General features: G+C 35.0%; 1 protein-coding gene across 2 annotated transcripts; it reads left to right on the forward strand.

Annotated features, from left to right (window-relative positions):
- The first annotated feature begins 853 nt into the window (after positions 1 to 853).
- Positions 854 to 11,381, forward strand: LOC132092134 (G patch domain-containing protein 2-like). Of its 2 annotated transcripts, none has more exons than XM_059498224.1 (10): positions 854 to 1,012; positions 2,515 to 3,237; positions 4,055 to 4,119; positions 4,209 to 4,382; positions 5,552 to 5,598; positions 5,683 to 5,738; positions 7,707 to 7,740; positions 7,827 to 7,891; positions 8,861 to 8,949; positions 10,307 to 11,381. In XM_059498224.1, the coding sequence occupies exons 1-10, from the start codon at positions 963 to 965 to the stop codon at positions 10,474 to 10,476; spliced, it is 1,473 nt and encodes a 490-aa protein (XP_059354207.1). In that variant the 5' UTR covers positions 854 to 962; the 3' UTR covers positions 10,477 to 11,381. The 2 variants fall into 2 exon arrangements, with proteins under 2 accessions (XP_059354207.1, XP_059354208.1); XM_059498225.1 differs by having other exon boundaries at positions 2,515 to 3,234.
- Positions 11,382 to 13,936: the final 2,555 nt, after the last annotated feature.

Below are 13,936 nucleotides of genomic sequence, written 5' to 3' on the forward strand. Positions count from 1 at the left end.
TTAGCCGCTCTTGCAGGTACCCGCTGCTGAGTGAAAGCTGTGAGTTGATTCTGCTGTCCAATCAGCGCACAGCTTTCATGACACATAGTTGCGGCTGTGAGACGATTTTGCTGACCAATCAACGCGCAGCTCTCATCGTTTCCGAGTGGCTCTAATAAGGTGATCCTCTTGTCCAATCAGTGAGCCGCTTTCACTGTCGTTCAGTGTCTGCTGTTTTTAGCATTTTGCATGTAGAAAGATTAAATGCATAGGCAAGTTGAATAACATAATATTAATATTATAAGCTTTATAAAATGATAGGTAAGTGATGGGAAACATAAGGTCAGTTAATAAAAGGACTTTCAAATCAGCAAAAAGACACTGATTATATAAACAATAAACCAAATAAATAAAAACATACAATATTAAGTATTTTTATTTTATTTTTTGTCTTACATTTTAATTATGCAGTTAAATAAAATAATAAGATAAAATACTAAATGAAAAAGTCATTGGAAAATAAGTAGTTTTTTGTTTATAAAATGTTTTTATTTAGATTCTGAAATTTGAATTTGTTTGTTTAAAACCTTCGGATATTAAGCTTAATCAAATTGTAAATGATGATGAAGAAGTGATGGGAAAGTGATGGGCCAGATAAAAGGCTTTCAGACAACAAAAGGATGGAGAATATTGGTAATGTAAAAAATAAACCTAATACCTAAAAACAATAAAAATGTATAATAAACCTAACTGATGGAGATAAATAGATAGCTAAGTGGATTAATAAAGAAAGTTTTTATTTATTTATTTATTTATTATCGGCTTTTACTTTGAAAGCAACCGTATTTTCGTCGCCGGATGCGTGTCTTTTATTTCTCTTAGTCCGTTTCCGGCGCGGCGGTGGTGTTGTCGTTGAAGCACTATGGTATGTCGGCGCGGCCTCGATCTTTTCCCGTGAGTTTTTGTGTCGTTCTGCGGGTTTCATGTTCCGCGCCGCCGAGATCAAGAGCTTCGGTAAAGCGGGAACCGGCTGGTATGTGTCTCACGTGTTGTCCCGTCTGTTTATTCAGAGCTGATTATTATTTGATGTGTGGATATCCGACCCGATCATACTTTCAATAAACTACCGTTACCGTTGTGTTATCATGTAGATTTTATTATTTTACTATGTTTTCTTTAAAAGCAAATACCACAATATATGATTATGATAATAATACATTACCACAACTAACGTTTCCATGGCATGACCATCACTGGACCTTTACGTTTATTTACTCCGGTGTATTATTCAAAGACAGCGCTTGAAACCATCGATCAACTGATTATCCAGATTAATTATTAAACCAATAAATGGTATTATTATCGTTACCAAGATTATGTATGGACACTGCCATTGAGAAGGTCAAACCATGGTAATATCATCTGATATTATCACCACAATCTGTGGGGACCTTAAATCCTGAGAATTGCATTTATATATCGAGTTTATAAATTCCCTGTAATGTACAACTCGTAAATAACAGAGAAAACTGTTATTTCCGAGCATTTAATTTAATTGTATTAATTAAAAAATGTACTTTAAATATTGGAATAGCAGTAGTGTAACAATTAACTAAATATGAAATAACAGAAAAGTCTTCTATCTATTATAGTAGAATAATATAAAAAATATAGAATTAACAAACCAAATAATTTTTTCAAATCATGATTTTTCTAAGCAAAATTTATATTTTCTGCATTTAGCTCTAAAAATATTTCATTGACTAGAAATGACCCTATTGGTACAACCTCTATTAAATTATATTTAATAATCCTTACCTACTTATAAATAAATGTATATATGTTTTCTCATTTGCTCTAATTTTGAATTTAATTCATTCTGACCAGACATTTTCGGGTGGATGTGGACAAGCTGGTCAATGACCTGATGTTGGTCCTTAAAATTAATAAAGTAAATTAATTAATTAATTAATAATAACAGAAAAATTCTGCAAATCAAAGTATTAAAATAAATAAAAGAGAAATTATAGAAATCAGTAAACCATTATGTGACATGGCAATTAATTTGAAATAATCATGGATATTTTTTTAAGCAGATATACATGTTTCTGTTGTTTAGTACTAAAATGTTTAATTGACTAGAAATTGCCCTGTTAGTACAACCTCTATTGAATTATATTATAAAATTATATATTCAGTCAATATGAACAAATTAGTTTTTTTTAACCTTATCTCACTAATTCTTATCTGTCCCGTTAATGATGCATAAATTAATATAAATTATTGCATAACTGATAGAAAAAAATAGAAAAAATAAATAATAGATAAATCATTAAATTTAACAAAAATGAATCATAGGTAATTAATAAATCATTATGTGGCAATTACGTTACATGGCAATTTTTTTTTTTTTTGTCATGTACATGACTAGAATTTGCTCTGATAGTACAATCTCTATTCATTATAAGCAAAACATTTTCTTTCTCATTTGCTCTTTCATTTTCTTTTTCACCTATTTTCTCTCATTCTGATCAGGCACTTTCGGCGGACGATGGACGAGCTGGTCCATGACCTGGTGTCGGCTCTGGAGGAGAGTTCAGAACAAGCCCGTGGAGGGTTTGGAGACGGAGGAGATCATGCCCTGGCCGTCGGGTGTCTGCTGAAGCGCCAGGCCCGCAAGCGTCGAGGCCGTAAACGTCGATCTGATAACCCTCACCCGCCGTGGGACACCTGCCACCTGAGCGAAGGCTCTGAGTCCAGTCTAGAGGAGCAGAAAGACTACCGTTCATCCACGGCAGCAGGGGGCGCTAACACACGTGACAACAACAGCGACTCGGATGAACAGCTGGGTGCGAAGCGGCGTACACCACTCACTGCTGACTCCGGAAGGGGGAAGAGACCGCTGTGGCTGGACGACTTGAGCGGAGCGGATGTTTTGGGAACACGCAGTTTGCGAAGGCGTCGGAAAGTCAAGCGTATGGCTGTGGACCCGCCACTAGATGTCGCCACCATGCTGGCTCCGCCTTCCAGAGCGACAACGGTGGGCTGCAACAGGGAGACAGGGTTTAGTCCGGAGGCCAAAGGGAGCGACCCAAACAAAAACAGGGTGAAGAAAAGGAAGTTTATGGTGCAGAGACTCACACAGGACACGGCAGACGAAGGCGTGGTGGTGGAGAGCGAAGAGGCAGGACAAGCAACCAAAGATAAGATGGACTTTGAGGAGCAGAAAGGCTCAGATGAGGAGATGAGTGACAGGTGGTTAGTGTTCTTCTCTCCTGTCTAGCCCCTCCTCTTTCCATTACTCTCTCCTTCAGAATAAGATCTTTCAAAATGCTAAAAAAAAGAAGGAAAATAGGAAATTCTGTTTTGCATTAATAACTTTTCTACGGCGATGTTCTTTTCGTGACAATTGTTTTACACCCAAACTATTTAACTAATGCACAAAAATGCATAATGCCAAAATAAAACATGAATAGCACAATAGCATATTATTAATATTATTTATTTAAATGTTCATTTTCTTTAAATTATATTATGGTCATTTTTTTAATCCCTTAAATTATGCTGATTTTAATTAAAATACTAAAATGCAAATTACTACATTTTTCTTTAATACTCATTTGAAAATTTATAGTGAAATATAACAATACTAATAATATTTTATAGCCATGTTAGTATTTTAATAATTTAAATATAAATAAAAGTAATATTACTGAATATTAAAATCAGTACTACAGTAAAATATTAGTTACAAATTAATTTTCATAATTTTTCAAATGTAAATTATTTTTTGTATTTTAATTAAGTAGAATCACCACTTAGAGACTTACACACACACACACACACATACAAATCTAAAGCATTTGGATGCATTACAATAATGCAGATTTTGGGGGAAATGTGCTGAAGTGTTATGAAAATAGTGATAATGTTAAAAGTCTTACTATTCCTAAGGTAAGAGCATATTGTTGGTCCAAACCTGAACATGTTTTGTGAAATTCCTTTTTAGTTCCCACTAATTCACTTTTATTTCACACTGAAGGCTTAAAATGCTGTGTAATGTGTGTTATTACAGCGATACGAGCAGCGTGAGTAACAGCAGTGATGGGGGTCTGTACACAAACGACGAGGGAAGACAAGGTGTGTGTACTCCTATATTTCAGAATCAGTATATATATATCATGTATAGAATGAGCAGCTGGTGTTTGAGAGTTGTGTGTGTGTTTCAGGTGACGATGAGCAGAGTGATTGGTTCTATGAGGGCGAGCCGGGCGGAGCTTGTGGAATCGCGGGTGTGGTGCCGTGGTGGGAGAGAGACTCTACTGAACTGGACCTCAATGACCCCGTGTTCAACAGCATCCTGACCGGAGCGTTCCCGTTAATGTCACAGGGAGCTCAAAGAGGTGAGCGTTCACATACGACTTCCACCAGAGGATAGAGCTCTACAAACCACTATGAAGGAAACAAAGACCATCATAAACCTTCATCTCACTATCTAAAAATAAAAATTAAAGTTCGATAGTTTAACATTTAGAAATTATGAAATTAAGACAGTATTATTAATAATGTAATTTTACTTAATTTATCAGTTTTTATTATTTTTCTTAAATATTTTTTTTTTTTACGATAGTATTTTTTTCTCTCATTTGGTTTCTATTTAGTAACATGCATATTTTTATTTATAATAATAATAATTATTATTATTAATAAAAAAAAGTTAGTTACAGAATGATTCTTAAATAATCGAATATTTTTTAAACAGAAACTACAGTAGTAATATTTCTTATTTTTTAATTAGTAACTTTTATTTTTTAGTACTCCTAAAATTTTCCTTTTAATACTAAATTTTTCTGTTTTAGTGAAATATCACAATAGTAAATATCTTATTTTGCTTTTAAGTAACTTTTATATTTTTTATATTTACTACTATTATTACTACTACAGATAGTAGTAATTATTATCATCATTATTATTATGAAATAGAAATATGAAAGTTACTTTAATACTGATTTTTATTTTATAGTTCAATAGTATTGATAGTATTGATTCTTATTTTGGTTTTCTTAAGTAACATTTGTTTTTATTTAATTATTATAAAAATGTACTTGTATAGAATAAAGTAAATTTAAGTCTTTAATCCTTAATTCTTTATTTTACAGTGAAATATAATATTATTATAATATATTTATTTAGACTTCTTATTGTTATTCAGTAATACTGCTAATAATAATTATTATAGTGCTATTATTATGATTATTATTATTATAATTGCTGAATAAAAGTATAAAAGTTGGCACATTTTTCTTTTTTATTTACAGTGAAATGTTACAATAGTATCTCTTAATTTGTTCTTACTTAGTAAACTCTATATTTTTATTTAGTAAAAATTTTAAAAATCACTTTGCATTGACAATTTTTTATCAGGAAAAATTCAAATGCAATTTTTTTTTCCTGGTAAAGGTGTCCATGTTCTAAGGAGGTTTATTACACCTGGAGAAATGTATTGCTGTTCACTTGGATCATGTGTGTTAATAGTTAGTGACTGGTTTTTGACAAACTCCTGTTTTTTCAGGGTTTCAAGTGCGGCTCGCGAGACAGGCCTGTCTTCAGCAATCACAGGTAGGTGCACTTTTCTAAAATATGAACTCATTGTTTTATATATATATATGTATATGTGATTTTTATCATTCTCTTTCCCAACAGGGAACCTCTCAAGGAATTTCTGATAGATTGCCCAGATTATCCCAGGATCCTCATGAGTAAGTCTTGATTGGTGCAGATCAACATAGTGATTGGCTCTGTGAGCCTTAGTTTTAACGTTTCTGATGCCTGACTTATTCATTTATGAAGTATATGATTTTTTTTATTTATGCATTCAATCTTTTTTTATATATATAAAATATAAAAGTTTCATATCTATAAAGTACTAAATTTGCTGTTTTATCTAAATAAGATAAGCTCTAAGACTGGCAAGAGCGGAATCCAAATCTTTAGTACTTATCCTGCTTGATCTGTCCGCTGCTTTTGACACAGTTAACCACCAGATCCTCCTGTCAATCCTACTGGCAAAAGGCATCTCAGGAACCACACTTCAATGGTTTGAGTCTTACCTATCAGATAGGTTCTTCAAAGTATCTTGGAGAGGTGAGGTGTCCAAGTCACAACATCTAACTACTGGGGTGCCTCAGGGCTCAGTTCTTGGACCACTTCTCTTCTCTGTCTACATGGCATCATTAGGTTCTGTCATTCAGAAACATGGCTTTTCATACCCCTGCTATGCTGATGAGACTCGACTCTACCTCTCATTCCATCCTGATGATCCGACGGTAGCTATTGGCATCTCAGCTTGTCTAACATACATTTCTTCCTGGATGATGGACCATCACCTTCAACTCAACCTTGCCAAGACAGAACTGCTTTTGATTCCAGCAAACCCATCGTTTCATAACAATTTCACCATCAAGTTAGGCACATCAACCATAACTCCTTCAAAAACAGCTAGAAGCCTTGGAGTTATGATTGATGATCAGCTGACTTTCTCAGACCACATTGCTAAAACTGTCAGATCCTGCAGATTTGCTTTATTCAACATCAAGAACATCAATCCCTTTCTTTCGGAACATGCTGCACAACTCCTTGTTCAAGCTCTTGTTCTGTCCAGGCTGGACTATTGCAATGCCCTCTTGGCAGGTCTTCCAGCCAATTCTATCAAACCTTTACAATTAATTCAGAACGCGGCAGCAAGATTAATTTTTAATGAGCCAAAAAGAATACATGTCACACCTCTGTTTATCAATTTGCACTGGCTTCCAATAGCTGCTCGCATTAAATTCAAGGCATTGATGTTTGCCTACAAATCTACCACTGGCTCTGCACCCATTTACCTAAATTTGTTACTTCAGACTTATGTGCCCTCTAGAAGCTTGCGTTCTGCAAGTGAACGTCGCTTGATTGTGCCATCCCAAAGAAGCACAAAGTCACTTTTACGGACTTTTAAATTAAATGTTCCCTTCTGGTGGAATGACCTCCCCAACTCAATCTGGACAGCTGAGTCCTTAGCCATCTACAAGAATCGGCTTAAAACACATCTCTTCCATCTTTATTTGACCCTCTAACTTTAACACTCACTATTCTAATTCTATTCTTTAAAGAAATCTAACTACCTTTCTAATCTTTTTATATTCTATTTTCCTTTCATTAATTATGCAATTGTATGTGTGTGTGTGTGTATGTGTAAAGACCTCTAACACTAGCTTGCTCTATTCTTTTTTTATTCTATCTGTTTTCTTTATATTATATTATTTAAAGTCCCATGCTAGGTGTACTGTGTTAACCTAACTGAGACTTGTTATAGCACTTATGTATCATTGCTCTTTTTGTTGTTTTTGATTGCTTGCACTGTCCTCATCTGTAAGTCGCTTTGGATAAAAGCGTCTGCTAAATGAATAAATGTAAATCTAAATGTAAATAAAATAGATATCACCACATTGTTGTTTAATGATTTCTATTCAATGTATCATTTAAATTGCATTAAGTAAAAAGTATCTTTTAAATTATATTAATTTAATGTAATAATTTTAATTTAACCTAATGATTATTTCATGAGAAATGCACTTTTATTGAGTTATTTGTAATATAAATTATTTTTATAAATTATATTTTTGTAATATATCCAAATTCATAATTTAACATCAGGCTTATTTTAAGAGTTTGTTTGTCCTTGGCAGGTCGTGGTTCAGCTCTGGGACCAGGAGAGATCAAGTGAGATGTCTATGCTTTATTTATGGCATGTTGAGTTTCAGGCCTGTATGTGTACGTATGTGTATAACATGTTTGTGTATGTGCAGTTAATTTGGGATGCTCGCAGCGACAGAAGCCACAGGAAAAGCTGCTCTTTAAAGACTGCCAGCAGGTAATAATATATACGAATCAGATAAGAAAATTTATGACATTGAGAACAGAAAGAACATTTGTACACTAAGGACAAAAAAGAAAAATGGTACACATCTGGAACAGAAGATTTATGTACAGATTTGTACCATGATGGTGAGTAGGGGGAGAGCGGGGGGGGGGGGGGGTTTATCCTGAAGTCCACGATCATCTCCACAGTTTTGAGTGTGTTCAGCTCAAGGTTGTTGTGACTGCACCAGCTGCTCAACCTCTTGTCTGTAAGCAGACCTGTCACTGTCCTGGATGAGGCCGATGACTGGTGTCAGGAGCTTGACAGAGGGGTCAGTAGATGTGCAGTCATTTGTGTAGAGAGAGAAGAGCAGTGGGGAAAGCACACAGCCCTGAGGAGCTCCAGTGCTGATGGTGTGGGTGTTGGATGGGAGTTCTGCCTGTCTGTCTGTCTGTCTGTCAGGAAGCTGATGATCCACTGACAGATGGAGGCGGGTTCATTTGGTTGAGGTTCATTCACACTGCCAGTGATTTTCCGGAATCTGTGTGTGCATTCACACACATCCCGTAAAGACACGTGACATTATGATGAGACGTGTAATGTGACGCGTACCATTTCGAGCTCCCTGATCTCTACTTCATACCATATTTGCACACATTTTTTTTATCATGAAACTTGATCTGCCTTTGTAACACCCGGTAAAAGAGTCATCACTACGACACACCCTTAACAGCATTGGTTCTGGCTTTGGTTCACACAGGACTCGTTCCAGGACTGATCCCAGCAATCCTGGGACGTGTTTGAGTTCACACAGAAGGCACTCCGGCAATTTTCCAGGACCAATGTGCAGTGTGAAAGGGAATTAAAATGATACCAATTAGCTCTTCTGTATCATTTTGCCATGGTCTAATTGCAAAATATGTAATTTTAGCATATTTACCCAAGTAGTAACTATCCTAAACTCTTGCTTTCTCTCTGTAGACAAACAAGTGGTCATCTTGGCTCCTTGTGTACTGGAGATATAAAGAGACGACGGAAAGCTGCACCTGTGGCAGCCCCATCATCCTCAGGTAACACACACTCATTTTTGCCATCACAGCTGTCGGGTGATCTGAAATGTTTCTGTGAACAGACGTCAGACCCACATTCTGGATAGTAAATGTAAATGATTCCCTCTTGATTCGAACTCAACACTTCATGGAAACATGTGACCCGTGTGTCATCAGGAAGAGGCAGAGGCTTGTTGGTGGTTATGTGATGAGATTGGCAACTGAGCAGGCAGATCAGTGTTGATCTCATTTCCTCATTAAAGAACATAATTTCCTGCCGTGATCTCTGTGACGCAGAACACACAGCTGCAGCCCTCAGGGGTCAGAGGTCACAGAGCTGAGATTACCAATTTCTCAGAAACTCAGAGTTTGTGAGGAGCAGGAACTGTGACATGTAACATCAGGATTATTTGAAACACAGCTGAGGAAAGCACTCTCCACTTGAGTTATGAGATTTTCAATTTAACCATGTCCAGAAACACTGATTTAAATGCTAACACTTTACAGTAAGGTAAATTTTTGGATGCCATGAACTAAAAATGGATAACATTTTGGTCACACATTATTTTACAGTGTTCATTATGTATTTACATAAATGGTTGTCGTGCCATTCTGGTTAACTACATAATGCTTTGTGTTGTTATTTTTAAAGGTAATGAAAATTACAAATAGGTCTTGTTATTGGTCTAGTGGTTAATTATTGTAACATGTTATTTATGTAACATAAACACTGTAAAATAAACTGTTACCCCCCTGAACAAAAATGAGTGTGGAAACAAATTATACTCAGAAATTAATAGTAAATTTCATAAATATTTATAAAGAATCAGCAAGTAACACATTTCATTAATTGTGTGTGTGTGTGTGTGTGTATAATGTACTCCAATAAACTTCTAAAAATCATTCAAGGGCATTTTAGTTGTTCAATATATGTTTGTTCTTAACATATTAACACGTTAATTTAAACAGCTTGAAATGCTAAAATGTTAACATTAACCAAGATTAATAAGTCTCGTATTGTTAATTATGAGTGCTTTTTAGTTATCGCATTAACTTAGATTAATGTATAGAACCTTATTGTAAAGTGTAACAGTTTGCATTAATTCAACAACAATATGAAGTAAAAAATGTTTTGAAACAAAAAAAACTAATATTTTTTATTTAAATAAAATCCTCAGAAGTAAAGCTTCCACTATGAAAAAACAAATTATTTAAGATGTAGATGTGCTCAATTGTAATAAAAATAGTCAATTTCATGCAGATCAGAGTTCATTTAAAGATCTTACGTAAGGACTCTTTCAACACATTAAGTGCATTAGAGATCAGTGAGCTTTACCGTTTAATGCAGATGATCTCTTTCTCTCCGTCTCTCTCTCAGGTGTGGTGGGTGAGGGTGCTGCTCCTCTCCCGGAGTCAAACTTGGGGAACCGTATGCTGCAGAGTATGGGTTGGACCCCGGGGTCGGGCCTGGGCCCTGACGGCAGAGGCATCACGGAGCCCATTCGTGCGTCTCAGAGGCCGAAGGGAGCTGGACTGGGCTTCAACTGAGCTCGAGCTAAAAAAAGAGAAAGGAACTCACGCAGAGACGGTGCCCTGGGTCCTTTCTCTGTTAACCGCAGCCAGCCAGCAGAGGACAGCACTGAGGTGACAGATATGGGGAAAGATGATGGACAGAATGAAACGAAATGGGACACCTGGACTAGCCCAGATGAGGACTGACTCTAGAGCTGCCTCACTGCCCACACACACACACACCGATTCATTTCAACACAACCATTAAAGCAAACAAATTAACTTGCAGAAAAAAAAACATTATTCACCAAAAATGTATCATTACAGTCAAGAATTTGTCGTTTGTAATTATTTATTTTTTCAGACAGTACAATAAGAATTTCATGGGAAAATATTTAACTTCAAAATTCATAGGGAAAAAAATAATTAATTATATTTTGCATAACGAAACTGAAGCCTGTTTGTAAGACCATTAAGATTTTATGACATTATTTTCATGTTAATTAAGCACACTTCCCTCAACATTCGTGTTACTGTAATGCAAAACTTTAGATTTTTGTTATAAAGAGAATAAATTCTATTCAGTACAATAGTGGCCATCTTTATTTTTTCACATTGCAACAACAGTAATAGAAAAAAAATGCACTTAATTTTCAAAAAAAAAAAAAAATACAAAAAACAGGCTTCATTTTCTTTATGCAAAATGTGATTTATTTTATTATTTTGATGTTGATTTTTCACTCCATAATTCAACACCCTGCAGAAATATTTCAGTGAGCCTGTTGGTGGTTATCAGTGATGTTAATTACAATCCAACAGTCCAGCACTCAGTGAATACCAGCGAAAATTAGCTAAATATTTGTATTATTATTCAAATTTTTTTCAAAATAATTGTAAAATATTTTCACCTCATAAAAAACAATGTGTTTTAGCAGATTAGATATGTCCAAATTATCGTCTGTCTCGTGTATTCTTTTGATATTTGTATATCTTATGTCGCTGATAATATTTGTTTAGTCTTTTTTTTTGGTATTTGGAATTTTAGTTTTTCAATTAACTTAAGTTGTTTTTTTTTGTTGTTTTTTCTGGATCCTGTTTTTTGACGTTTGTGCAAATATCATGCACTAATAAGGAATGTCAATACCTGAGCCAATCACACACTCATTAAAAACTGCATGTATGAAATGCTGAAAAGATGTAGACTGAAGCAAGTGACCGCTGCTCTTTTATTTGAGTAAACTCACGCGTGTTTTAATGATGAAATATGAGGGTTTAGGGTCCATTCAGTTTATTTCCAGCATGCATGATTCGAAATTCAATGAAATGCACGTGTTTCTCAGAGTTTGAGTAATGAATAGGATTAATTGACTGAATTGGCTTAGCTGAGATGGATTAACTGTTCAAGGCGGCGGCACACTTACTTCTGACGACTGTCATTTCTGGTTGTCACGAGGTGAAGATTATGCCATTGTTGGGTAAACACTTCAATGCCTCTTACGAACAATCCTAGATGATTGGAGATGCTATTATCTCGGCAGAATGTTTAGGAATCCGGTCGATGAGACGGGAAGAGTCTTTGAGCCGAATGTGACATCACTTCCTCTCTGGTGTTTGAGCAGAGCTGTACTTCCCTTTCAGGAACACATTGTATTTTACCATGTTTCATTGCAGAATGAACAGTTTTCAAGTGGTTGTTGACATGAATGTGGAGCATGTCAGGTTTGTCTCTTCCTGCGATTTGTACAACATGCCAAACTCACAAACATGCCACATTTGTTTGCATCTTTTTTTTTTTCCGTTCTTGCCATTTTACATATTAGTAACGGGGATGATATGGTCTCGACGTGTGTCTTCTGAAGTCAAAGTGATGTATTGTTCATATACTGTAGATCAGTATTAAAGCGTTCTCTGCACAAGGCTGAATCTTTGAATCTTTCCCATGATCCTCCATCAGATTACATTACATAGCACAGTTCTTATAGTTGACTAAAAACAAACAATGAAAATTAAGAAAATGAAATAAACTGAACTGAATGTGAACTGAAATATTTTTTTTTTATTTCAGCTAGTTGCCAAGGAAATAGCTCTATTTCATTTCGTTTAACTTGATGTACTAAAATAACTAAAGTTAAAATAAAATGAATAAAATGATATAGACAAATAAAACTGGCAAAACACAATATAAGTTACTAAAACTAAAGTGGCAACAGAAAATATAAGAATTATATGCAAAAGTCTTCATTACATTGTTAGTTAGTTCCCTCCAAAATTCCTGTCATTATTTTAATAGAAAGAGCAGCTCAAACAGTCTGTTAAAAATGTCTTTGTTGTCAGTCCTATGGGTTTACTATGGGTTGGAGAAAACGTAATTATCATGTTGATTGTTTTCTGGTAATTATTTCATATTCCGTGTGTGTTTGTTGTGATGACTATCAGTGGACGGATCAATACTCATATACTCTCATCAGTCCGGCTGATCTCCAGAGTAATTATAACTGTGCAATCTAGCAGAAAATTATACCAGCAGACTCAACGGCTTTCTGTTCTGCTTAACAGCTGATATTCATTCAAAGCATCCAGAGTCAGTGTGAACAACGGAATCCTGATTAGTTCTGAAATAGAATGCAATCAATGCTACAACTTGAAAAATAATCGAAAAAAACTTAGAACATAGAATTGGCATAATTTACTGCAGAAAGTGTCCAAAAGACCCAAACCCTTCATGGGTGTCAACATTTTTTTTTATTAATAGTTGTATACAGTTAATAATTTGAACTGTTGAATAGAAATGAGAATGACATGTTTAAAGGTACCTGCTTTTATCTGATGTAAATTTTTAAGGTAGTTCTAATAGTTCCGTCTCTAAATAAACATTATAGTTGTTATAAAAATATTTTCTCTAATTTGATGTTCCCGGTCAAAAATTGCCAGAAATTGCTCATAAATCTCTTACTATGCTATATTATAACCAAATCTTGGATTCAATCTTTTTGTCAACTTGTTTTCTATCAATAAGCACAGGTTTTGTGGATCATTTTGCCAATTTTTACTCAAAAATTGAATTGCATAAACTGATCATCAGTAAAGCTTATGATCAAAGAGTTGAATCAATCACAACTCATTTTACAAAAAGACTCAATCCAGTATTTGGTAATAATGAAGCATAACAATATTTTTTGTAGGCCGGTCATAAGAACAACATAAAAAAAAACTAAGCAATAACTTAGCATAACATGCTAACTTTAATCCAGTGTGATAACATTGAATAGCATTTTCAGGAAAACAAAAGTCCTCTCCAGATCAAAGTGACCAGAACTCAACACGAGGGTTAAAAAGCCATGTCTACACCTGTCTCTGTCTCACAGATGTGCGTGAGACAAGCGAGATGAGAATCGTCACAGGAAATCCAGCATGTAATCCTGCTCAGCTCATCACTTTGAGACCTGAGTTACGTAAGGCTCAGTTCACAGGTGATGGCTGTCACAGATACTCACAT

Source organism: Carassius carassius, chromosome 18 (genome assembly GCF_963082965.1).
Source record: "Carassius carassius chromosome 18, fCarCar2.1, whole genome shotgun sequence".
Taxonomy (NCBI): domain Eukaryota; kingdom Metazoa; phylum Chordata; class Actinopteri; order Cypriniformes; family Cyprinidae; genus Carassius; species Carassius carassius.

Coding starts and splice junctions, on each gene's coding strand:
- LOC132092134 (XM_059498224.1), top strand. CDS start 963: ATGTTCCGCGCCGCCGAGATCAAGAGCTTCGGTAAAGCGGGAACCGGC. Junction 4,120..4,208: donor AAACGACGAGGGAAGACAAG/GTGTGTGTACTC, acceptor TGTGTGTTTCAG/GTGACGATGAGCAGAGTGAT. Junction 8,950..10,306: donor GGCAGCCCCATCATCCTCAG/GTAACACACACT, acceptor TCTCTCTCTCAG/GTGTGGTGGGTGAGGGTGCT.